The sequence below is a fragment of the Oenanthe melanoleuca genome, chromosome 1, assembly GCF_029582105.1.
Source record: "Oenanthe melanoleuca isolate GR-GAL-2019-014 chromosome 1, OMel1.0, whole genome shotgun sequence".
NCBI classification, from domain to species: Eukaryota; Metazoa; Chordata; class Aves; order Passeriformes; family Muscicapidae; genus Oenanthe; species Oenanthe melanoleuca.
In genome coordinates, this window is record NC_079333.1 from 32788234 (window position 1) to 32816081 (window position 27848).

Sequence of the window (27848 nt, forward strand, 5' to 3'; positions counted from 1 at the left end):
TAGCACTGTGATCACAGATACTGTTCAGTATATTGAAGTTCCTGTGAATGCAGCAATTTTTCATGGATTTATTTAGAAATACTATCTCCATTTTCTTTGTACATCTCCCTATGCTCATATTTTATTACTGTTACTTTGCAAGCAATACTTCAATGCCTTCTACATATGATTAGCAGGAACTATGTAGATTTTAATGAGATCTCTTTCTGAAGAATTTTTTTAAACAGCAAACTTTATTTTCCTCAGTTTTGTGATGTGGCTGACTTCTTTTATGATGCTGCATGGTGTTCTTATATGAAGGTAATTTTTGTTGGGCCATGGGACTTCCTGGTACTAAATAGGCACACTTTTTTTTTTCCATGGCAATAAACTGATCCTTCTTTAATCTATAGATTAACAAGGCTTTTGAGACTATAAAAGTATTTAAATCCTTCTAAAATTTTTGTACTTCAACACTGAAACTTGCTTGGCTCTAGGTCTTTTATAAAACTTTTATTGGATTTTGGATTTACAGTAGTTCATAGCATTTAGGGAAACTTCAAATTTATTTTTTTATCTTTAGTTAAAGAGCAGGAGATTTAGATTTTCTATGCAATAACCTCCCAAATTTTATATTTTTTAAACTATATGTTTGCATTTAATAATAACTTGTGTGCATAACAAAATGTATTAGAAGAGACTTCCTTTAAATTAAAAAAAAATACTTTTATGGGTGAGATTCAGTTGTCTAAAATAGGCATATTGCTATTTCAGATGTCCTGTAAGATCTGAGGTGTGCATATGTCTGTCAGAAATGACAGAAAGAAACCCATTCACTCTTGAACAAGCAGCTGGAGACAAAACAATACCTGAACACATCTGATGACACCAGACAGCTCTAGTTTGGAAACTCAGTCTCAACTTTAGGGTTGCCACATTTGCAGCTCACATTTTGATGCTTATGAAGAAGGCTGTTTTAAATGCTACCTTACTTGCATTTGAGTAAAGTCTATTAAAAAGATTTTTTTTTTATGAAGAGGATTACATTTCTACAAACACTACATGCACTAGTGGCATTGTAAAATCTTACCTTGGAAGCAAGTATGTGTTTATTTTATTTTTACTTAACACAGAGGAATATGCCTTTTGCTTGTAGCTGGTTCCAAATTAAAATTGTTGGAATTACTAGAGAGACTGGAGACTTTTAGTGTTTCAGCACTCTAGCAGTTAATTTTTTTTTTATAGCAGTAAATTTGGAATGATTTCCCTGGTTTCTCTCTCATTTGAAAGCAACTGATCGCTATCCCTATGTAATATCCTGTTTTCAGTCTTCCCTAGCTTGTGAGATTCCTCTTCTCTAGATTTTCTTTGGTTTTTTCAGTGCTTATCTTAAAACAAAGTGATACAGTTCTGCTGGTGTCTCATGATTACAGCACAGTAGTTATAAGCCTTGTCCTTATACAGCAATTCTTCATGTCTTGAATGAAGACCATTTTGCAACAGAACTTCACTCTTGGCTCCTCCTTAGCTAATGATCTCAACAGAGGTGTTCCTTACTCTGTATTTTTAATTTTGATGTTTCCTCTGTGCTCACTGCTCCGTGTGCATTTCTTCTACCTGTGTTTAGGGTACTACACATCTCTTCTCAAAAGTCTCCAGAACCAAGTATATATCCACAGGAGCTTGCTGTGGACAAAGTGCAGCAGTACTAGTGGACTTGTCCCTAAAATGCCTATTCCTGGTGGGCTTGGTGCTGGTGTTAGGGAATCCACAGCTGCCCATTACACTGTGAAAGAAGTTACTCTAGATTTTTTTTAAGGCAAAAATCCCCTCAGTGTAAGCTCAGCTGAATATGAACTTCTGTTCATCCCACTTCACTGAGGTGGGAATGCACCCTCCAGAGTGACTCAGGGAAATTAAGCCTGAAACCATTCTCAGTATTTTCCTGTGTCTCAAGGGACTCTGCTCCTAGCTGACACAGCTGAATGCCTACAGACTGACAGTATCAATATAAGCCTCAATTCTTAAAAACACTGTTGTATGACAGCATTAATCTTTTTAAGCAGAGCCAGAAGTCCCTTTTCCTTAGACTAGATACTGAAAATATGGTAGACCCTTTTGGACTATTATTAGCCATTCTTTACAGCAACAGTTTTGAGGCTTCCCTGAATGACTTGGCCAAATGTTTTTATATGCTTGTTTAATGCTTGATGGTAAAAAAGATTTAATCTTGCAGGTGAGAGTGAAAAAGGTTGCCTTTTATTCATAAAAAGTAGTGGGTTTATATGCAAAGGGAGTCTGCAAGAAGGCTGGAGAGGGACATTTTACAAGTGCATGTAGTGGCAGAACAAGGGGAAATGGCTTCAAACCATCAGAGGGCAGGTTTAGATTGGATATTAGGAAGATATTCTTTCCTGTGAGGGTGGTGAGGCACTGGCACAGGGTGCCCAGAGAAGCTGTGGATGCCCCATTGTTGAAAGCATTCAAGTCTAGGTTGCATGGGCTCTTGAGGAACCTACTGGAAGGTGTCCCTGCCCATGGCAGGGTGGTTGGAAGTAGGTGATCTTTATTTCCTTTCACACCTATACTGATCTATGATTTTTGTTCTTTTTAAAATGTGTGTTCTTTATTAAAACAGAAAGTCTCTAAAGTAACCTAGTAAAAGGGGAGGCTCAGCATTACATAACCATCGTAACAAGTATGACCTTTGTAAAACTGCTTTTCAGTCCCTTGTGAATTAAACATTGTGTAAAAATGCTGTTGGAGGCATAGCTACAGATATGGTAGTTTTACTGTCAACAAAAACTGAGATCCTTGCCTTATGTCTCTCCTTACTGGCAGGGCTCTTCCATATTGTTGTTGTTTGCTAAGAACTCGTGTGTTTTCTGCAATGGCATTGACTCATGCCTATGTGGGAGACCAAATTCATGATAGATTTTCTGTTAAAAAAAAAAAGGAAACCTGATGTTCATTAAAAGCAAATATATAACCTCCTACTGTTAAACTTCATAAATTCATAGTGATAATTAGAGTGGGGTTTAAAATTTAGAAGCAACAGGGTTATTTCTAATTTTAGCTAGAAAGAGGTGGACTGTCAAGAGAATGTTTATTTATTCCTTGTAGCCTTCTTGCTTAATTTCTAATAGTTACTAGAGATTGGTAGATGTTGCATACTAAAAATTAACCTAAATACAGTAGTACAGTGTTAATTCTTGTAAAATTTGCATAACTTGCTTTTTCTTCCTTCAGTGATAAATAGGTAATCCATAGCTACTAACAATCAATAACATGCTCTCACATTTTTAATGCTATATAATATAATGCCAATTTATTTTTGTTATAAAGCCTCTGGGCAATTCAGCATGTATTAACACCAATTTACAGCTTCAAGGGAATAAATGAACTCACTCCCCCAAAAAATCAACCTGGGAAGCAAACTCACACAACTAAGCACCATATGCAAAGACAATGAAAAATCTGAGTTTGGAACGTGTCCTGAGTAGATGTCTCTATGTAATTCCAGAAAGGCCAAGAGGAAGAAAATCCCACAGGTAGAGGCCTTCACCTGGGACCTTTTCCTGAAATGGAATGGACTAATACACAGGTGAGAGTAGTGAAGTTGGCTGTGAGAAGTAAGTGAGGAAAGCAAATAGTTGCTGAATTGCTGCTTCATAGTTTTGCCAATTTTTCTCCACCAGTGCTTCCCTGCACCCAAAAGGACCCGTTTCAATTAAATATATATGTATATATATTTGTGCAAATGTTTCAATAATTTCCAAGATGCTGTGACATGCAAGTGGTGCATGGAACCTCAGCTACATACTGATCAAACTGAAAAGAGTTTGAGCTATTAGGAAAACAGCGTGGCTTGAGTTGACTTTTGACATTTGAGGAAGTCAGTGATATTGCCATGGTAGTCAACAGAGAGACCTGTCCTGATCACAGTTCTTCTAACCTGATTTGGATGGCTCCTTTAGATGGAGGGGGATCATGCCCTGGAAATGATTTTGTCTCTCCATTGGCTAGACATCTTTATGGTCAAATAACTTAGGTGTAAATGTCTTGACTTCTGCATCTCAAGCGGTCAGGAAAGTTTCACCTTTATCTTTTTGAAATTTCTTTTTATTGCCAGTTGGTCTGAGATGTACCAGGCAGGACCAAGCCAGGATATAGGACAGGAAGACTAAGCATATTTGTGGACCTAAAGAGCCTGACAGAAAAAAGCATTGTTGAAGTTTGATTTGGTGTGGGGCTTTTTGTGGTTTGTTTTGTGGTTTTGTTTGTCTGTTTGTTTGTTTGTTTCTAAATCAAAGAACTTTCCCAATAGAGTTGTCATTGAAACCAGAAGTATAAAAAACCCCTCCAAATCAAACAAAAGTGCAAGTGATGCTATTGCACCAGAATAGTAACCTCCATAAATTACACTTTTCAAAATACTCTGTTTAGTTTATGTTGCATTTGTGTGCTCAGTTTTCAGCGTATGACCTTCTGCCATTATGATAATAGATGTGTGAGAAACTTGATATTCTGGCTGTTTGCCAGCTGGGTCCTTTGCAGTCTCAGTGGGAAAAGAAAGCAGATTAAGATATGAAGATAATGCACACTAATGGGATATTTCTGGTAAAAGTAGTCTAAAGTGATGTATTGTTGATGTCCAAATTGCTATCCTTTGTTATCCAGGGTTAACAAGACTCTGGGATAAATAGGACAGATGAGGATTCTGAGTGATCTTGCACAGCTCTCTGCCAGCTGGACATCAATTTATAATGGCTCAGGATGTCTAGGTAATTTTCCTTAATATAAGGGCCAAAAATATGTAATGATTAAGGTGGCGACCTAGGATGAATTCAGTGGCAAGCATAATGGACAAGAACTCTTACAGTGTGTATGTCTTAACATTCAATTTCTGCTTCCTGAGATTTCAAGGAAAGTTTAACAAAGCTTATTTTTTGGTTTAGTTTGTATGTGAACTAGCAAATTTGTGCTGCTTTTTTTTGTAGCACCAAAACCAAGAAATGATGCCAGTCAATCACTGTTTAATTAATTGTGTCATTTATTCAAGCGAAGATGAACAAAAGCTCTGATACCTTTTCAGTACTGAGTGGCACACAGTAGGAGGGAAGTGCTGTTTGCTCCCTAGCAAGCCCATATGGTGGTAGGAGATCCAGTGTCCCTACTGTACAAACAGCACTGAATCTTTCAAAGCATGTTAAACAACATCTGCCAGTGATAAAATAAGTAAAGCAGAAGGCTCATTACTTGGTAACTTTCACCTAAGAGCCTTAAAAAAGGAGGCTGAAAAGATCTGTTGGAGAATTCTTAAAATTCTGGAATGTGAGTGTCATGCTATTCTTTTCACCTTTTTTTTTTTTTGCAGTCTAGTTCTGTTTCAGCCTTGGAAAAAATATTGGAAAGATAAAGGAGAATTTAGCTAAAAAGGCAAGCATAAAAACAAATTAGTGGTAAGAAGAAATTAATGACAGTCAACATAGTTTTAAAGAAAAGCAATTATGCTGGATAAGCTTCATTCCAGAATGTGAATTTGCTTGTCAAATGGCCTTGGGTGTTATTTAGGCTTTTGTGAGGCATTTCATTTCATTTTGTATTTCATTTGGTATAAAATAAATAACAATATACTTTATCCAAAAAGCATTAGTCAATGAGAAATGACCCTTACACAGAAATTTTGAGGGATCATAGAATAGTGAAATAGAATCATAGAATGGCCTAGGTTGGAAGGGACCTTAGAGATGATCTTGTTCCAACCTCTCTGCCATGGGCAGGGACACCTTCCACTAGACCAGCTTGCTCAGAGCTCCATCCAGCCTGGACTGGAACACTTCCAGGGATGGGGCATCCACAGCTTCTCTGGGCAGCCTGTGCCAGTGCCTCACCACCCTCATAGCAGAGAATTTCTTCCTAATATCCAATCTAAATCTTTTCTCTGTCTGCATCCTCTTTTAAATAGTCTCTCTCTACAGTCCTCCACAATTTAGAAATGGGTGTGGACAATGTATTTCAATATTTTCACAAATCCTTTGGGAAGCAGCACGAATTCTTGGATGTTAGAATTTGAAAACAATACAAAGATTAAAACAGTAGGAAAAAAAGAGGAGGACAAAGTAATCAAATATTGCAATCCAATTACAGTCTAGCCTGCAAACAGAGGTCATTCTAACAGAATTGTCAAAATTGTCTCTAAAAGAGAAGTATTACACAGCCAGAAGGAAGCTTTACATAGACATGGGGACCCCTACAGCTGATATAAGTGGTAGGAATGTTCCAGAGGAAGAAACAGATAGCTCAGTGGGGCTTGTATTTTTAACTTGAATGTAAAAAACTCACTAAAAATTAAGAGTAAGGATGAGACTGTGGAAGGAGATATTATACCAGGTTTTGGTATCTGTAATTTATAAAGATAATAAATATCAAAAGAGAAAAGAGGGACTAAAGTGGAGAAAAGTTCTTCCAGAGAGAGACATGACTTAATGACAGCATATTCCTGTGGGATGTCTGGGAATAAGGATTCTTCGCAGTAGCAGAGAAAAGCAGAATGTGTATCAGGGCAAGAGTAAACCAAGCCTGGGCTGGTGTTTTTAAAAGTGAGAACACAGGACAAACCACCAAGGAAAGTGGTAGCTCTCAGTCCTGTTCTGTTTCCAGGATTAGGTGCTTTCCTGAAATAGGTGTGCACACGTGTTTAAGACAAGCTGCTGTTGTCAGTGTTACATATGGCAGCACATTAAATCCCAATGCTGCTTTGTGCCTTAAACTCCACATCTCTGAGGTGCCTTTAAGGTGCTGAGTCAGAACAAACTTCTGCAAAGGAAGGTGTGGTTAGATGGCATTGTGGAGCTTTAACTCATAGAAGGGATGCATTTTATCACTTTCTTCCCTAGTCAGTAGTTCAAATGCAGAAATGTGGAGCTGTATGACTTGGACTAATGAGAGCATTTATTTCCTTTTTATTTCCTTCCCACTTCCTTCCATTTTAATTCATTAAACAAGCTCAGTACACCCACCTCCTGGCCTACATGTGTGGAGGATAAAGTTTGAATTCTTCTAGATCATGAACTTCTGAATTAATTTTCCTTCCCTGATTTTTAACCTGGAGTTGCAAAATTTTGATTGAAACAGCAAGGTTTGGTTGAGAGGGCTTGATGTTTTGCAGTGCTGTCTGTCTGCCATCTACATCTCAGTCATATAACTGGTTGAAGATTGGTGGTCTTTAAAACAAAGTTCTAGACATATGATGTGTTTTTCCATCTCCTCTTGAGTCATCTTGGGCAGCTTGCTTCATTCTCTTTCTCTTTGCTTTCCTACCTCTCAAAGAGTAATAGCATTTTCCTTTATTTTGCAAAGGGTTTTGAGGAATATTGCAGTGGCTGAAGAGTTGTTAGACCTTTTCCTTCTGTTTGTCATAGAACTAATTCATTATCATACAACCATTACAACATTCTCAGAGCAGTGAATGCTGTTCTCATCCAATAGCACTCTAGAACACTTGGAGGTAAAAAGAAACAGAAACCCCTAGCCTACAAATCCATAGGTGCACTTATCATCCTCTAGAGAAATTATATTTAAAATGAGCTTTGTTTTGCTCAACCCCCCCCTACACCTACACCCATTATACATGTTTTTTCAAGCTTCCTGCTTTGACTTGCACCTAAAATAAATTATTTTCACTTATTCAGGCCTTACTTACCTTATATCATTCCCTGGGAAAAAGTGACTCTTTTCTGCAGTTAGGCAAGGATGGAAGGTTCCACTGTTCAATCCTGAAGTCTTCCAAAAAACATTTTCATGGGTTTTGCTCAATTCATCAGCAAGGTCTGCCTTTGTCTTAATTAAGAAATGCAGAGTCTCAATAATGACAGGTCTAAAATCCTGATGAGAACTGTTGAGGATTGGGTGCATCTGTTTTCTTGTTTTACACTCAAATTGGAATCACTGTAAAGCTTGGCTGCTCCTTCTTCATCCTGGATTTCCTTACAGCCTTCAACAGTGGAATTGCAGTCCTTAGCACTGGCACTGAGATGTTATGGCTATAGATAATGGGCTAATCAGAAGTTGGCATTCTTTGCATAATCTCAGCATTTCACCAGGGAAGAGGGAACTGAGCTCCTGTACACCCCTTATTGGAATTTGCAAATGCAGATGAGAACATAGGCAGAGTTTGAGTCTTAAAACCTGCTTGTACAAATCTACTCCCTTTGTACTCTACTGAGGGACATATTTATTAACTAACATAGCTATTTAGCTTTTTCCACTGCTAAGTTTTCAGAAATGAGTCTGCTCTTGCCTATATACCCCTATAGAATTATTTCTCTGTGAAGAATTTTTTGAGCTGGAAGTATTGCATGGGCATCAGGAAATCTTAGTTTTGCCTGCAGTACATTTTCATTATTTATTATTACTCATGAGTAGTAGAAGAGATGGAGGTGCACTTTATAAATTTGTTTTCCCTTTGTTTATTGTGTCAGTTGATGTTCCCTTGTGGTCTCTCATGAACCTTGTTAGACACTGCTGAGGCAGTCCAGCTTATCAATGCTGTGTAGTTGTCCTTTCAGTCTCACAAGCTGAGAAGAATTTGCTTCACCTCCCATTCAAGTAAAGAATAAAACTTCTAAAGACTTAATTGCATCCAAGATATTGTTTAATATTTCCACATGAAGAAACATAAAGGTCAGCAACACTTAAGAGGCTTTATTGCAAAGATGTTTCTTCTGGCATGAATTCTGCTGAAAATTGTCTTTGTTGTTAAGAAACAGGAATTTATTGATCTTTTAAAAAGACATTACCTGAGGACAATTCTTTAAAAGTAAATGTCCTTAATTTTTTGGGTGTCTTCTATTGATAGTCATCTTTCATATAGTATTAGAAAATTAGTAATTAATGTTAGTAATTAGGGAAAATATATGTAGTGGCCCTGCAAACACATTTTGCCTGAAGTGATTTGTTTCTATATTCCATCTCCCACACAGAAAAGTGTTCACTATAGCTACAAAACTGAAGCTTAGGATTTTAACCCACCTTATATCTTCTTTGCAGTCAGCATTAAAGGCAAACTGCTGGTTTTGATCATCAATTAAATAAATCTCACATGTTTTCCTGCAAAGGTCTAATATTGATATTCAGATTAGGTAAAAGAAAACTGAATATACAAATAATAATTCTGCTCCACAAAGCTGAGGAAAATGCTGGTAATATCAGTATTCCATATTGCTTGTCCATATAATATGGGGTAAAGTGAGTGCTGGAGCTTGAAATAAGTTTTCAAATGAGTTATTTTTACCCTTTTTTCACTTCTGTGATGCAATGCAGCAATGCATTTTTTAATTGACAGCAACAAAATCATTTAGGATTAAATGTTATGGAGGCCGTGAAGAGTTTGTTCTGCTTTTAATTGATGCTGTGACCTACATTGTTCCCCAAGGCAGCACAGACATTTTTCAGAAAAGTCTCCTGTTAATTATAATTGTACTCCAGTGCTAGGTCAGTTGTCATTTCCGTTATATAAACTTTAAAAACTGGAGGGTGGGGGGGTTGGCTCAGGTTTTTTAACTCACATTTGGTAAAGCTTTGTTCACTTGTCTATAGCTGTTTCCTGAAGTGATGGTGGCTTCAGTCCTAGAGGTGCTTCTGTAGAAACCCCTGCAAATTCTGAGGGCTCCAGGAGGCTCCTGCATAGCTGTGCAGTTGCTGAAAGCACTTCCAGCCTTCTTGGGAAATGGAGCCAGAAGTGCTGAATATGTGTGTCAGCCTAAATTCCCACAGCCTCCCTTAGAGCCAATGTGTGGTCCTGACTATCTGCTAACCCTGGTTTCTGGAGTGAACCTTAACCTCACTGTGCTGCCAAATATGCTCCATATTTCCTTCAGGAGGTGACCACATCCATATAGACCATCATGGGATTCCTACAACATCTGTCTCACAGAAACAGGGAAATGTTTATTGCTAACTTGGATGAAAGGTGGTGCAAAGAAGTCAGCCATTTTAAAGGAGAGGAAATTTATTTCTTATCTCTAGACAGTAAGAGTTATATTTAATTACAGCATTTCCTTTCTTTCCTAGACATGCCCTGTGGTAACCTTGCAGTATCAGGCTCTTCTGCACTTCCTTGAGAGGTTTTTTGGTTGTTGTTGTTTTCCCCCCTCATAGCATTTATCTAGCTATATAATACTTTATATTATACTATATTATACTTATATTATACTTTCTTTTAATGTACATAGTCTCTGGATGGGGCTAAAGCCCACTTGCCTCCATTATAACTTTCTTACTTGAAACATTTGGGATTTTGTGATTGCTGAGTTAAATGTAGTTGCTGTCTACAATGACTGGAAAACAGCTTGTGCCAAGGTGAGGGTTGGCCTCTTCTTCCAGGTAATTAGGAAATAGGACAAGGGAAAATGGCCTCAGGTTGTTCCCAGGGGAGGTTCAGATGGATATTAAGAAAAATTTCTTAACTGAAAGAGTGGATAAACATTGGAACAGGATGCCCAGAGAAGTGGTGTTGTCACCATCACTGAAAGAGTTCCAAAAATGAGTTGACATGAGATTTTGCTGTATGGTTCAGTGGGCTGGGTGGTATTCAGCTGAAGTTTGGGCTTGATGAACTTGGAGGTCTTTTCCAGCCTTAATGACTCTGATTCTAAAGTAAACTTAAGTGGAATATTGTGAGAGCTACAAGTGCTTCCCAACACTGAAAGAGTGACCCAGGATTTCTAAAGCTAAAGACTCATAAAAACAACTATCTTTGTAATCTTGCAAGCTATTAGGCAGTCTTGAAATAATTTTATGAGGTCATCATTACACACCAGTAAAGAGTCAAGAAATTCAGCTTCTAAAAACTTCAGGAGCCTGAAGTCATAGTATGAATTCACAACCTTTTCAGATATTTTCAAAATTATTCATCTAAGGGTAATTTTCCTTAAGAAACATATTGCTTCTGATTAAATACATTAAAATGCTATTATTTATTAAAGTTAGAAAGTTGTGATATCCCTGATCATTGGGAATGATTGATGTAATTCTTTTAGCTCTGTGTGTAAATTCAGAAATTAGTCATAATTCAGCTTGTACCTTAAGATAAAATACTTATTGTCATGGTATAATCTTTCTGAAAAAAGAAGCATGCTCTTAAAATGTACTGCTAGTACCTTTACATTGGTGGCTGCAGCCTCAGTTAAATGTCCTACTTAATTTTTTCATGTATTCATTCTCCAATTAAGGGATAGAAATTATTTTTCTCTTCGCTTCACACTGTAAATCTTCACTCATTCAGAAAAGCACAAGGAAATTGTGAAATAATGGCTGTGTAAGCAGTCTATTAAATGCTGTTAGAAATACATGCTCTTTCTGTAGTGAACTCAGTCTCTCCTGATATTTTATATAAAATGTTTATAGGAGGGTTGCAGCTACAAAGGGAATATTTTTGGTATGTTATTTGAAAAAGTATTTCTCAGGGTAGAAGTGACCATGATAAAATGGTATCTTTATAGTACAGTTGAGTTTCAAGGACCCTCATATAAAAGAGTGCTCTTTAATTTCTTTGTGCAATAGAAATGTAGAGCTGTAAGGTTGTGTCTATGTCTCTAAGAAGAAAATGGTTAAAAATTTTATCTCAGTGTTGGAATCCAGTTAAAAGCACATTTTTATTTGGATCCTTTATTCAGTGAAGTACTGAGATGATATATAGGAATTACTAGGTAGCTTGGAGAATTTTAGAGAACAAAAAGAAACAATTAAGAGTAAACTGATTAACTCACCTGGGAATGAGATTTTACCTTGGGAAATGTTTTGTACAATGTCTTTTGCAGTCAACTCCCAATAACAAAAAAGCAGCACTTTTTCACTTGTTTACAAAACACATTGTTACTGATTAAATTGCAAATGAAGAATGGCTGAGTTTAGTTTAATCCATAGTTAAACCCTGCAGAAATTTCAGCCATCAAGACTGAATTGCATAAAGCCCAAACAATTGAGACCTTTCCATGTTCAGCATCCTGTTATGAGACAAGCATGCACTTTATTCCAACTCTACTAAATAAAAATAAAATTTGTTCTAATTGCAATAGAGAGTATCCAGAGAATTGATAAAATTTTACTTTTGCTATGATTTGGTTTTCTACAAGGCTCAGTATATTGTTGAGAGATAGAATATGCAGAGCTACTTTACTACATAATCCTTCAATGCTGTTGGAGATTTTAATTATCATTGAATGAGTTGGCTTAGATCTTTACAAACACACACATACAATTGCAATGTATTCTACTTATCTAAGAAGAGTTGTATCTCACTTTGGCCATTGGAATTTGAAAACTAAAAGGTTTTTTGGACAAATAAACCTTTTCTCTGTTATATATTTAAACTTTGCAGTTGCAAGCAAAATGCAGCTCATATTTCAATTTCTGTCCTATAATCCATGGGTTTCTGGCTCTCTTGTGACCTCTGAAAGCCTCTATCCCTTCAGAAATATGCAGTTTGACTCATAATACTAAGTTTGCAATAACAAGGTTCTTACATTTTGCTGTGAAAAAGAACTGTGATTTCCTTAGCTTAAATTGGCATTCAGCTTAAACCCCACAGAAATTCTGAATTTAAATTTTTCAAAGTTCCTCTTAAAATATTCTAAAATAATAAGGACCTGAAATTATTTCTAAAATAATATGGGCCCTGAGATACCTGCTTCAACTTTGAAGTTCTGCTTTGAGAATAAATTGGACAATAGGACACACTTCCAGTTCACTTCCAACTCAGCTTGTGATTCTGTAGCTCTGTGATTCTGTGACTTTAATTTACATTTATCTGGGATTGGCTTTGAAGAGTGCAATTATATACTAAGGACTGAACATTGTAGGCTTCAAGCTTTAAAATCTCACCCTCTATTTCCTAGACAGACCTTGATCACTCTTAATCTTTAGTTCAGTTTTTCCTTTCCTCTGTTTCATTTTGACTCCTACTTTTTTCTGGTAGCTTTGAAATACTTGAACATTTCACTTTGGCTTTGCCTTCTCTTCCCCTGACATTGACAAGTTCCTGTTGGCATAATCACACTATAAACTCTCTATATCATCTACTGATGTCAATGATGGTGCAGCTTTCAGATATTACATTTGCAATTAAATACAGGAATTGGAGTAAACTTTAGTGACATATCTTTTCTGACATAACTTGCTTTTAGAATTCAGGTAAATGCATTCTTTTGTGAGATCTTAAATCAAACTTGTAAAAGAAGAAAAACTAAAAATTTATTTTTCAAGCCATTAAGGAACTTTTCATTAACCAGTGTTAACAAAGTGTACAAAATCAATTCCTTCTTACTGAGATTTTTTTTTTCTCTGCAATCTTTATATTTGTTATGAAAACTGGGAACTATTGTGTAAGGCAACGTCTTTGAAACACAGAATGAAAAGACAGTCTCTCCCAAATAGTTCCTTAATTAAGTAAAGGAGTAAATAAAAATAGGTTAAGTAGGGCAGAAGAGTTAAAAAAAAAAAAAAGTAAGAAAGCACAAACTACTGATAATTTTTAATAGAATTACATAATCATAGAATGGTTTGGGTTGGAAGGGACCTTAAAGATGACCTAGTTCCAGTCCCCTGCCATGGGCAGGGTCACCTTCCACTGGGCACTGTGCTGAAAGTCCCACCCAACCTGGCCTTGAGCACTTCCAGGAATGGTGTAAAAACAACTTTTAAAATTAATTACTACTCTAAAGACAGATCATAAAGAAGTAGCTTTGCAGGATGTTTTGCTGTCATAATTGCAGTGCCACTCCTGGCAGCCTGGTGGGAAACTGAACTAAGAAGATCCAGTTTTATTCTTTTTGGGAAATATCTGAGCCTTTCTAACATGCAGAGAAAGAGTCTGTGTTCACTTGTACAAGGGGTCCAAAAGTACACACTGAAAGTGGCCAAAGGACAATTTCACATGACTGTAGTGTGCCAGATGCTTTGGGACAAAACTTCCTTCATGATCATCCTAAAGTATCTTTTAACACTGCTTTTACCTCTGCAAAAAAAAACCTTCTGTGGAAAGAAAAGTTCTTCCAATGTTGTGTTACCACATTAGGCCAAGGGCTGGTGTACCAGCCTGGAAATGTGTTAGCTGGACTTGTTCTATTTCTCTTACTTTTGGCTATAACTAATTTTAAAATCTTCTAGAAATGAATTAAAGGGGCTTTCACAAGGCCATTCCAAGCAGTGGTGGGGAAAAAAGCTAGATCCACAATAAGTTTTTAAATACTACTCACTGCTCTTTTGTATAATTTGGAGATGGTTGCAGTCTGGTATCAGCAGGTAGAATTTTTGCCTGTGCTTTCAGAGTATAAACCCCTTTCTACAACTTTTCAAACAGCTAGGTGACTTCATGAGCTGTAAATACTTTTAAAATGTTTTGAGGGTTTACTGTTTCCTGCCCTACTTCTTAGTAATTCAGCAATTGAAGTTAGGTGATTGCTGAGAAAATTGCAAAGTTGTTCTATGAATGTTAGCACTTGCCTTCTTTAGCTGCTGGGAAAGAAGCAGCTTTTGAATGAGTAATTGATCTCAAAGAGGGAAACCTTAGTTGTCTTAGTTTATCCTCCTAATAGCACTGATTACTTTTCTTTCCAGGTCTGAGGATCTGTTTGGAAAGATAACTTGGGATGAGAGAGTGTCAGTGGGTATATTGAAGAAGAGATTGATTTTTAAAAAAATTAGAGGAATATGTGAAAAGGGTCTACAGAAAGGCACCATGTGTGGAAAAATGAGTCTGAGCAATGTGAAAAAATTATAGGAATGGAGGAAAGAAAGTAGGAAAATGTATTCATAAATTGCCTATGGAAAAAGTGTTTGCTGAGTGAAGGATATAAAACATCCACTGGATGCAATTTCTTTTCTCTTGGTTTCTTATTTATGTGTTGACTGTTTCACAGACATGCAACAGTATTTGCAGAAAGATTGAACCACATCTAAATCCAGAGAGCAGCTTTTGTTGGTTAACATGGGAAAAGCTGGAGAAGTGAACTGAATTTTTTTTCTGTCTTGAAGGAGATGACACCAGCACATTCACAGATTTGAAAAGTCAAGGGTTATACTGTCCAATCAAGGAATAGTCTGTATTATTATATTATCTATAAGGTATCTAAAGACACATGATACCAGTGTGGCAACAAAATGCAAAAACTTACAGTATCTCTGCACCTGTGGTGGTACTTGAGATCCACGACATCAGAACAAGTTAATATTAAAAAGAAATAAATAAAACTTAGTTACATCAAGCTATTGTGCATGAAGAAACAGTGCTATCTAATTTGTAGGAATTAGTTGGGTGGTATGATGCAAAGACACCCCATAACCTGCAGCAACACATCCTTTTCATCCTGAGTTAATGTTTATGTTAGTAGGCAACCAGAAGTTCTCTATGCCCTAGAGTGGTGTCTGTTGTGTAACTTGTCCTTCCTACATCTTCATATGATGTAACTCATTATTTATTAATATTATTTGATTTTTTTCAAGTAATTAATTGCTCAAGCTAAAAAGCAGGCTTTGTGAGTCGGGGCTCAGCATGTTCCTGCAAAGGGACTGTTTCTGAAAAATGAATGCACAGGGCATTTTGTATTGTTTCTGCTGTTCTGTGAATTTTCAGACCTTCTAAAACTTCCTAACTATAAGTATATCCAGGCATCTCGTGTTCTGGTTAAGTAACTCAAAGAATCATGATTGAAGAGCCTGTCTGTGGTTCTTCAGTATCAGTGCACCACAGAACTCAAAACTGATCTAATTTCAATTTCTAAAGGTACATGAGAACTCATATCCTTGACATCAACTTTTTTTGTTTTTAATGCTTCTGGTTTTACAGATGGCCATGTAAGGAAACAGGATATTGCAGTACTTTCTAAATTGCTCAAAATAAAGATATTTTAACATTTCAAAGTTAATTCTAGGAGGGAATAGCATGAAGCTCTATCAGGGAGCATTTGGTTGGTGGAACAAATATTTAAAGTAAGATATAGCTTTGGCATAGTGCTCCATATTACAGTGCCCTGCAAGCATTTGGAGGAAGTTAACAGGTGACACATATAAAACATCAGTATTTTTTGCATTTTATATTATTGAATAGGCTGGGATGTTGCATATTAAAAAAAAGCAATGTGTGTTTATAGCTTTATAATATATTCACAAACTAGCTAAATGATTCCTTCAGAATAATTTGATGGACTGCTTCTTTTTGCCTTTTTTAATTTTTTTTTTTTTCATTTTCATATGAGTGCTGAGATTATCCAGTTGCAAATTAGGCAACAGTTCTTAGGAGTGGAGAGAAATATGTATCCTCACAGGCTTTCAGAGCATTGTTCAGAGACACTCATAAATTAAAGCTCTTAAAGGCACTCTTAAATTAAGCTCTTTCTGCTTCATGTGTAGAGACTGGCTGTTCCTATAGATAAATCAGTATATAACCTTATTTTGGTAGAGGACTTGCTTAGTTCAGTTTAATTCTTCCGATGAGAGGGGGCAAATTTGGAGTTTGCTCCTGTGCTGTCTTTACTTGAGACAGTCACCTGATGAAATGAGAAGCAATGCAGAATAATCCAGAGGTTTTTGCTGATGAACTTTCTATTAAAAACCAAACCAGAAGAAAAGTGTGTTTTACATTATGTTAACTGTGACCTGAACTTTATCCAATTATCAATTTTGTGCAACTGACAAACTGGGTGACTAAAACCTTTATTTTATTCAAACACAGCTGCTATAAATCATCTAATCTGATGCCTGAAGCATTTGTCTTGAGCCTGTAATATATCTTTATTACAAGATTATATTGCAGAAATTTTCTAGTGCTCTTCACTTACAGAGCTGAGAATCTGGAATCAAATGAAGAGCAGGATGGCAATGGAAATAATGGGAAAAGAAGTGACTGTATGGATTATTAGAACTGCATGTCTTAGGCTAAACAAAGCTTAGATTCCACTTGCAGGTAAAAGAGAAAATGGTTTTTTGCTTTCTTGAAAGAGGCTGAGCTAAATGTAGCTGTTGACCAACAGATCCAACCATAGTGAAACCCTTCCTCTTTCCAGACTTCCTGGAAAGTGACACTGTGTGTGCACAAACCATCTGTTTATGGTGGCTGAGTACCATAAATAAACATGGTGCTGGATATTCCTAACGTGCCAAGGTCTGTAGATCTAATGGCACAACACAGAATGTCATTCAGAGGAAGGAGGTTCAGAAGTAACATGAGAAAAAAATAGGTCAACTTCATTAAAAAGACATGGATTTTCTATTAGTTCATCTCTGTGGTTTTGTATTTCATAGATTATTTTTCAGGAAGGCAATTTTGGATTATTTTCTTACAATAGTGAGAAATGTGAAAGACAAATCTAAGAGAGGGTTACCTATTATGAAAGCCTCTTTGTTGCAGTCACATTGAGAAGGCTGTGCCTCAATTCTCTAGCAACTCATCATGATGAAAAGCAGAATTTAAGGCTTTAGACAAGTGGTGTCTCAGAGTCTTACAAGGGAATTCATTTTTAATCTAATACAATTTTATGAAATTTTGGCTTTAAATCCAGATTCACCAGGTGACAAATGTCTTTTTAGATGCAGAAGTATGCCACAGATTAAAAGGAATGTTTTTATGGGTCCTTGGGTATTTGATGTGAAGGAAGTATAAATAGCTTAGTGGAGTAAGCACAAGTTTTACAGTGTGCACTAAACTAGGTTCAGTGGAGTGCTGCTGAATACTGCAGCCTTGCTAGTTTAGCTGTAAACTCTTCACTTAAAATTAGTCACTGCTGTCATAAAGCTGAAGATTTTCATGCATACTACATAGGGAGAGATAAAAACCTTGCAGTAGATGGCTATTCTAGTCTTGTCATTTGTTTCCATTTGGTATTAACATGCTGACATTGATTGTTCCAAAAAGACAGTAAAGGGTCAAACTGCACTGACTTCAGTATTTCCTTAGCTATTGACAAACCTCTGTTTCTGACCAAAATGCCTTATTAGTCCTTGTGAAGGATATTTTGTTTTTAAAAAGGGTATTCAGAATACAGTAGCACATCAAATATCTTATTCTCATTAGTCTCTTGAGGAAACTGCTCCAGAGCCAGAGAGGAGGGCTGTGCCATGGCCATGCACAGCTTTGTCTTGGGGGTGCACTGGCACTGGGCTGAGACAGCTCCTCCCACACCTCTAACCAGGACAAATTGACTCTGCACAGCTTTTCCCTGCCCGTTCATGTATCCCATCCCACTTGTGGCCATTCAGCAGGACTCTTGAGTTGTCTTAGCACTGCTGATGCTCAGCTCAGTAAAGAAAATGTGGATTTCACTCTGGAGAGGGGATCAAGCAAACCTGGGTGAAAGATATTGTGAAAGTGAAGAGGTTAAAATAAATTAATGATAATTCTGGCATCAAATGATACCAGAAAAGGAATCTGAGTAAGCCTTTTCTAGCACTCTGAAGCATACTGATTTAGTGTCTGCTAATGAAAATTGCTCTAATAATTTGAAATGCATGCATATCAGATGCACATATCCCATGCACTTAAATATTTTAACTAAATGGAACTTCTACTCGAAATTCTAATTAATGCCTTGTTAAACATGTTAACATTTTCAACCAGATGCACACTATTTAATCTGTTCTGCTGCTCCACTCATGAACAATATTTGATATTTTCATCTTCCTCATAAATTACACTTTAGATTTTGATTAAAATATCTTCCCAGATTAAGTATGTTGGCTGCCCATCTCATTTTTCTTGAAGAGCAGGCTGTTTCTCTTTTAATTGAACTTGGGTATTGCTGAATTTTTACACTTTCAAGTACCATAATTAAAATAACATCAACCATTGATTATGACAGACTTATGACCAAAACTTGTCAAACCAAAATATTATTAACCCCTTTTCTGCTTACTCAGACAATTGGTATCATTCTGTCTAAATACTGACATTTACAAGTTTGTTGTCAGCTAAATAAACACTCCATTTTTACATTGGTTATGGCTGTACAGATGCCCAGCACACTGAGTGCTCTTTTATCCATATATTTACATATTTATATATTCTTTGACACCTCTGCATGTATTATAAGAGAGGAGGGGAAGATGGTGTCCAAATTTGTCACAGAAGACACGTGTTAATATGCATTAAAATGTTCAAAGAGCAATATTCATCTTAGCCTCTACATTGAGAAGATATCAAAGCAGCTCAGCAGTGTCTTATGAGCAGCTAATTTGATACTTCTGGTCCCTATTAGTGTCATTCTGTCTTAAAGTGATACTTTGTCTAACTGCAAGATGTCACCCAGACTTTTTCTTTTTAGTCCTGGGAGTCTGTTCAGAATCTATCACTTGCAAGTGCTGTCTGTTCACAATGAGAAAGTTCAAAAAAACTACACACCATCAGTTCCCCAAGGGATAAATCAACTGAAGTATTCCTAATTTACTACTGTTGGGCAGTAGTACTGTTGGACATATTGGATGAACTGATTAAGAGATACAATTTAATATTCACCTTAGTGAGATGTCAAGATTAAACTAGTAGTACAACTTGTCAGACCAGTCACTAGACCAATTTATATATTAAATCCAAAACTTGATGTGGTTCCCTGTTCCAAGACATAGGAAAAAAGTTGTAGCACTTTTCAGATAATTTTCATCAACACAGAGTATTCTAACACCAACCTCCCTCCAGCCTTCAGTGTGTCTAGGCCATTGATCACCTCAGGATGCTTAACTGCATCCTTTTTTCACAGATGCTGCCAAAAATCTGGGACTGCTATTTTAGCATGGCTATGTCAGATACTGAGAAACAGCTGAGGTAATTAATAACCCCAAACTCTGAGATTTTAGTGTAGTTTATATAGAAATGTTCCTTGGGCCAGAAGAAATGAAAATGTTAAGGCTGATACCCTGACAATATTTGTGGAATTGGTCACGATTTCTTCTCATTTGGTGTGACCTCTTTTTTCAGTGGTTTCTGAAAGGATCATGCACTGGTGTGACACACTTTCAGGACATAGTAGTGAGAGGAGCTTTCTTAATGTATTAGTCAGAAGGAAAGGATGTGATGCTGCCAGAAGGAAGCAGAATGTTGCAAGTGACTGAAAAAGTGGGGAATAACAAGGAAATTAGAATCCAACCTCAATAGAAGTGTTCATTTTACTGTGAACGCTATATTATGTATCATTATCACTGGGAACATGTATTCCTTTAGATTCTTGTTTGCTTTTGCTGATGTCAAACATTATCCAGATGGTATAGTGCATTTTGAGTATTCACCTCATTTTATGTCACACTTTTCCTGATCTGAATTTTTCAGAAGTTTTTTCTTTCCTTTTTTTTCCCTTAGAAAAGATATTGTAATTTCTTTCATTCTTAGCCCTATTGTCATATTTTTCTCTCCACTGAAACCATTTCTTAATTCATAAACTTAATTTGTCTCTTTTTCTTAAACAAGCTTTTTTCTCTCTGCTGCTTTCAGATTTCACTGAGTGCTTCAGAAGCAAATATTGCTTGTTAAAAATATTGTGAGCTATTGGTATTATTTTCAGATCCTGCAACAGTAAGGATTGTGTACATAAACTATATTATATATATTCACACATATGAATTCTGAGGTTTGGTGCCATGAACCAACACATACTAGCCAAGAAAGCACAAAATTATCTGCATGAAACTTGAAGCTGTGACTTTTTGAGAATAAGCGGGGAAAAAAGCCTCTCCTTAATGAGACCTAATAAGCTACAAAGAGAGAAACTGGATCATTCTCTAGTAAGTGTGGCAGTCAGTGCAGAGGAATGTGTGACTCGAGTCACAGAGTGGGTGGTGGCATCAGCCAGGGGAAGGGGTGGGTGTTGTGTTTTTCTGCTGAAGTGACTCCTATTTGGAAGCACAGACTGGAGAGCCATGAACTCGGTGCTTATTCTCTCTTTGCACACATTCCTTTTTTGTATCCATTGTCCTAAATTTTCAAGACTCCCATTAGCCAGTCTCTTTAATGAACACACAATATCTTATGCATTTTCTTCCTAGAGAACTTGCAGATGCCCCATCCCTGGAAGTGTTCAAGGCCAACTTGGGCAGGACTTTGAGTAACTTAGTCTAGTGGAACATGATTCTGCTCATGGCAGAGGAGATGAAGCTAGCTGATCTTGAACTTTTGATGTCATTTTCATTAAAGTGAACAATTTTAATACTCGTGTGTAATTTAAATCCCATCTTTTTCTTTACCTGGTTACCTCCTAGCACACAATAATATGATTGAAATCTCCTGCTGTCTCTCTGAGTTACTGCATACTAACAGGTGATGTCATCAGCACAAGAACTTATAGAGATATAAGTATATATAGAAAACTTTTCCAGGCACTGAAAAGCATCTGACAGATATCTGAGGAAAAAATCAATCAGCTATTTGAACAGCGCATATAATTCATAACAAGAAGTAAAAATAAGTGAAACTGTCAGGAAAATCAACTGACAAAATTTAAATTTTAAATTAGTATTACCCAGGACACTGGGACTAAAATACCTAACCTCTTAGAAAATGTTATTCTTTTTTTTAGCATGCTATTGCACATAATTATGATGCTGTCCTTAGCATCACATCACGTATTAGTCTAGTATTGATGGAGGAGGGAGAGACTTCTACTTACTGAATTGTGATCTCCATCTTCTTCCTCTCCATGACAGTTCTTGCTGATCATCTAACAAGTCTTCTCAGATGCAAACTCAAGGGTTTTGCCTCTTATCACTGTTCCAAGTGCTCCTTTGTGTTTGTGTAGATGATCATGTAACAGAACACTGCTCATATATCCATCTACATTCTTTGCAGCAGATTTCTGATTTCTTTTGTTTATTCTTTGGCACATGCTGCCAAAGCTTCAGTTTGTCACAGTCTGTTTAAATGATTTTAGAAAGAAACATGTTCACATGTAAATTAAAGGCATTGGTGTCACTAGATCTTTTGGCAGAGTGTAACTCAGGCAGTACACGTCTGTTTACCTCATCTTTATCCACCCATCAATCCATAGGAAGAAAGACTCAAGGAGTTTAAGGCCAGGAGGAGCCTTAGATCGAAGAGCCATTAGATTTAGTCAGATTTCCTTAAGCCTTAACTTGCCCTGGAATAAAGAACATTTGTATTTCAAAGGTTTATATCTCCTTGCAAAGCCCTCACTCCTGAAAGTTATCAGGTAACAGAGAAACCACTTCCTTGGGCAGTTTGTTCTGCTGGCTCCTTCCCCCACCTTGCAACTGTAAAGCTGTCCAGAAATAGTCTACAGTCAGTGGTTCTTGTTATGGCTTCTTCTATTATGTAAAACACTTCACTCTATTTCTCAGTCATCAGATGGAAAGTTAAACATCTTATGCTTTTAAAGCTTTTACTGAAAGAAAATGTTTCCCTATAATTAGATTATTTTCTTTTTCTGGGCTTGATTTATAATGTCCTTATTAAAATGTAGGCATTTTACTTTTATGTAGTATCCCTGCATCAGTTATCATTTAGTAAATAAAATTGCTTCTGTAAAATAAATTGCTTGCTGAATTAAAATTGCTTCCGTACTGCCCTTTGTACTAAATGGATCTATTGCTCTTCAAATTTTTATCTGGTGATTAAATTAATTTTTTCCCAAAATTAGCAGTGAATCACAGAATCAAAGAATGGGTTTGGTTGGAAGGGATATTTAAAAATCACCTAGTTCCAATCCCCCTGCAATGAGCAGGGACACTTTCCACAAGACAGGCTTGTTCAAAGCCCCATCCAGCCTGGCCTTGAACACTTCCAAGGATAGGGTGTCCACAGTTTCTCTGGGCAACACCTTTTACCACATTTTTCTCACTATCCTGGTCATATATTTTTTTCTTCCTGATTTTCAATCTAAGTCTACTTTCTTTTAGTTAAAACTATTTCTTCTTGTCATGTTACTACAGGTCCTGCTAAAAAGTTTATTTCTGTCATTCTTAAAAGCCCTATTTATATACTGAAAAGACTGCAAGAAAGTCTCCCTAGAGTTGTCTCTTATCAAGAATTAATAACCCCAGCTCTCTCAGCTTGTCCTCATAGAACAGGTGGTTTTACAGTGAGCCAGTTTTCCAAAGATATTTACAAAGCCAGCACTTTCATTTGTCCAGGGAATTCCATCCCTTTAGGAGGAATGGACATCTACAACTCAGCCATCAGTATTCCTAATCTGAACAGTCCTTATATCATCCAAAATTTTCATCAGCAGCACCTTTATGTCTCAAAGATTTTCATGAAATGGTTCAGTAGTGCAGGATGTGCTGCTATAGCTACAAATCTGCATTAGGGACATTTTCATTCAAATCATGTTGCTCCACTGTTGACTACTCTTTTTATTTATCATCTAGTCAGTTCTTTGTCTGTTAAATCTATGCTTTAATGCTATTTAGTAGTGCTAACTTTCTAACTGTTTCATATGCAATAGCCTTTCAGAAGTCTGAATATTTTTCATTTGACAGTTTTCTTTGTCAGCCAAAGTCAATGCTCAACAGAGGATGCAAACAGGTTTAGGAAGACCTGCTTTCCATAAAATCTGGGGCAAGCAGTTAGCAGCAGCTTTCTTTAGTTTCTTTTCAACTGAGAATCTCTAGTTTCTATCAATGGGCTTTTCTAAATTTTTGAAGAAGGACCAGATAGCACTAGGCTTCTTATGATCCTTCACAGAGTTGCTGTGCAGATTTATACTCCACTATGGCATTCCTAAATATTCCTAATAGCTTTTTATCTCAACATCAGCGGCACCCATAATGTGATAGAATTATATCTCAGTTTGAGAATATTTTATTAGCTCTTTCATGTGAGGTTAGATAAGGAGCTTTCATTTTAGCTGGAAAATGTGTCTAGACCTGGACCATTTTGGTGGTTATAATTATCTGTCTAACTGTAAAATTATCAGTGTACCTTTAGAAGTCAACTTTTTTGTCATTTGGAAGGTAACACACACTAATTATCAATTCTACTTCTCTATTAAAATAATGAACTAGTTCAGCTGTTCAGATCTTCTTTTTTGGCCAGAAGATGTACAGAGTTTTACTTGAAAAAGTGATGTTTGGGCAGAGAATACATACCTTAGTCTATCTTACGGTAGAAGGTGTGAACTCTACTAGGATTTGCAAGTGCTCTTGTAACTTGTGTTCTTTCTCTGGATTCTCTAAAACAGGTTTTGAATGCCAGTTATATAAAAATGTATTTTGTCCTTTTTCTCTGAACTATCAGGGGCAATGAGGCGTCTTGTTCTGTTCTATGAAACCAGGTGACATTAGAGTCAAAGCAGCGACTGGTAAAAGCTGAATGAATTTGTACAGAACACACATCTCTCCACTTGATTCATCCAGACTTTCAGACTTACTCCATTATGTTTCATGTTCATGTTCACCAAACTGTAGTGATTCATTGGTTTCCTTGCCTTGTGAGTGTTACCCTTTTTATTTCATGACATCAGTCCTTATACTTCTGACATCCTCTTATAATTTATTCTTATGACAAAACTGATGTTCCTGATTTCTCAGCACAGGTAGATCTTGTTGCCCAAAATAACTGAGCTGGGTGCCTGGGAGAGGTTACTTAATATATGAAATATATTTAAACATTCTTCCAAAGTTGCAAAAACAATTTTGAATTTTTGAAGGGGCTTTGAGTTGGGAAGCTATTCAGACCTAAATTCAACTTTACTTGTTTTCTTAAAAAATAAAGTGCTTTTATAATCACTCATTATTCATGTTTTCTCTCAGTCTGTAAGATTTTAATGGCTTTTAAGGACTTTTTAAAGTCAATAACAATGATATGGTTATATTATGAATATATGGGAATTAATTTGCCTAAACGCCCACTTCTCAATTAGCATCTCAGATGCAGACCTTTGATTTTTATTCCTCTTTCAAGCACAGAGCTTATTTACCATTTCTGAGAGGTTGTGACTATAAATACTGCTAGTGCTTCTATTTTAAAGACAGACACATAGTATACATCTACTTGCTTTCAATACTGAAATTTCCGTATTGGTTTTTATTTTTTCTCATCGCCATATGTGCCACAGAACTGCTGAAGTGGAAGGAACCTTGGGAAGGCTCTGTATACAACCTGTTCTTCAAAACAGGGTCAACACTGAAATCAGAGCAGGGTTATCCAGTTACATCCTGAAAACCTCCAAGGGTTGAGATCCCTCAACCTCACTGGGCTCTGTTCTTAATTAACTTCATAGCTCTTAATTAACTTCATAGTAAGTTCTTTTCCCCCTTATGAGGTCCAGATGGAACCTCCCCCAACTCAGTGGATGACTCTTGTCTGTTCTCCCACGAAGCATCTGGGTAAAGAGTTTGGCTTTGTCTTCTTGGTTGCCTCCTTGCAGGTGTTGAAAAGCAGCCCCTAAAAGTGCCCCCACTCCTTCTCTTGCTACTGGGAGATGTACATCTGTTTCTCTTCTTTGTGAAACACTTACTTTAATCTTGTTTTATACCAATTTATGTGAACTTCACATACTTCTTTTTTTTCATGCTACAGAATTCTGTAATTTTTACTACTTCTGATTTTATTAAGTCGAATAGTTTTCTTTCTTGGAACCAACAATATTCTAAATGAGCCAGGATTTTCAGATCCAAGATTTTATTACTCATCCTTTAACAGAGCATTTAGTTATCACGCTCTGTTATTCTAATCTTCATTTTGCCTTAATAGCTTAACATATTTTGGCAGTAAGATGTTAATTATGCTTGCAATAATTGACCTCCACACCTATAAAGTGCAAGTAGGTGCATATATGTAAATTAAGACTTATAAATGTGACAAAATGCCAGCAGCATTTGACATCAACTATACACCTTTTGTCTCACTTCGTTCTGTTTTGAGCTAAAAAAGCAGCTGGTTGACTTGGGCACATTTGAGTTACAACATTTCAAGTAAAGTCCCTTCTCTTTTTTTTTTTTTTTTTTTCTTAATTACAATGAACATATTAAAATACAAAACTCAAAGAATTCCTTTTTACCCCATTCCTTAATATTGGGCTTTGAACATGGACCATATTATTCCATAGCAATTTAATTTTTCTTCTGATTTCCCCAGCTAATGGAAATAGATGATGATTTAAGATTTTTTTTTTCCTTTTAGAGGAGGATTTCTATTCATCATGACTGCAAGAAAAGACAATTAAACAAAACATCATTAAATGCTGTTTTCTTTTCATCACTGTTTTTGCCGTAACTGACTTGTTATGCTATTTTTAGATAAAGATATTTTTTTCTAATTTAAACACCTATTAAACAGACATATCTATTTTACACATTATTTTTTCAATTTCTTTGTCTGCAGCAACCTAGAGAAAATGGCTTAAACTGGGCAATTAAAATGGCAGGAATTGTAAAAAAGGGATTCTGGGTATTAAGCTCCTTTCATTTCTGCATTATTTAAAATAACGAATGGAACAGATAGGCTAATGTTCTTCCCTGTGGCATGGGAAATGCTGGCTTCTGGAGATATGGAAATTATTTTCCCACTGCAATGGGCTCCTCCTTCCCACATGGCAGAGCTCCAGACTCTGCACTGACAGCAGGCTGAGCGCACGGAAACCCAAGCTAAGAGCTTTGTGGCAGATGGAGCTAAATGTGGCCTCCTCAGACATGGATTTGCCCAGTGTTGGGAAATCATGGAGGGAATCCTGATGTCAGGACTGCCATCGCCCCCTTCCTCTCCCTGCAGCTTGAGCTTTTCCAGAGATCATTCCTGTACCACACAGTGCACTCATCTGGCCAATGCTTCTGGAGGTGCTCCATGAGCAACCCATCATTAATGTCATGCCAAGCTCAGTGTCCAGGGGTCCAGATGGCTCTTGGTTTTCTTCCACCATCAGGTGGACTGGGAAAATGAAGAGATAAATATAAACAAACATTAAACTATCTCCAACTAGAACTGAGGCTGTGTCCTGTTTAGGTCTGGAAGTGGTTACCAATTAAACGTTGCCTGCATGAAGGAGGGCAGCCTTTGTAACCTGGGAAAGAGAGGATTTGGCTGTAGTGCAGCAGATGTTGATTATTTGTACTGTTGGTCACTAATGAGATCTTGGTAGCTCCAGGGCAAAAGAGAACACGGCTCACCTTAGATTGCAACTCTGCGGATATTTCATTAAGGCTCTTCTCTTGTTCTTTCCTGTCAGGACTTTTATTTTCTGCTTGCAGCTGACCAGGAGTCAGTGACTGTCATGCTGGGCTCTGTACTGTCCATCAGAATTGGTGTGGTATGAGCCCCCGCCTGTGTCTGAAAAACCCCAACACCTGCACTGAGCAGCCTTCAGCATACAATGTGCACTGTCAATACATGGAAAAACCTTCTGTAGGTCATGTAGGTCATCCTTCCTTCTACAGCAGTTCATGGAGAGAAACCTGAATTTGGGACATCTGGGAGTTAAGGGAAATGCTTCATCTGCTTTGCAAATATAGGACTTGCCACTGATTCTCAGAGATCTTGGCTTCCCTGAAATGCAGTGGTGCAAGATCTGCATCGTCACTATTTTACTCGTGTTCAGAAATGGAGCTCACTGACTGTTAGAACAATCTGCAAAACTTTATTCATAAAAGCAACTCTTTCTGCAGGGTCTGTTTCTTGGGTTTGTATTTTATGTTAAGCCTAGCAGGATGTAATTTATACAAATACTCTTTCATTGTTTCCTTATTTTGGCAGGACTGTTGAAAAATTTGAATACCAATATTTCCAGTGACTCAGAACAATGCCTGAAGTGAAGAGGCTTTCATTTTTTTTCCTCTGTAATTATTTTATCATAAAAATTTTTGGTTTTTGTGGATATTTTGCTGTGCAATGAAAATATCACTCCCCGTGATACTGTTGTCGAAATATATCTTTTTTT

At 36.8% G+C, this 27848-nt stretch overlaps 1 protein-coding gene across 6 annotated transcripts in view; it reads left to right on the top strand.

The window, feature by feature from the left end:
* Positions 1-27848, top strand: part of DLG2 (discs large MAGUK scaffold protein 2) — a 963673-nt gene that overhangs the window by 383213 nt on the left and 552612 nt on the right. For 3 of the 6 annotated variants that reach the window (XM_056503649.1, XM_056503680.1, XM_056503706.1), the window contains one exon: positions 3503-3583. The exons of the other annotated variants lie outside the window; for them this stretch is intronic. In XM_056503649.1, the coding sequence (XP_056359624.1) occupies positions 3503-3583 (81 nt within the window). The remainder of the gene's footprint in view (positions 1-3502; positions 3584-27848) is intronic. 6 annotated transcript variants of the gene reach the window in all.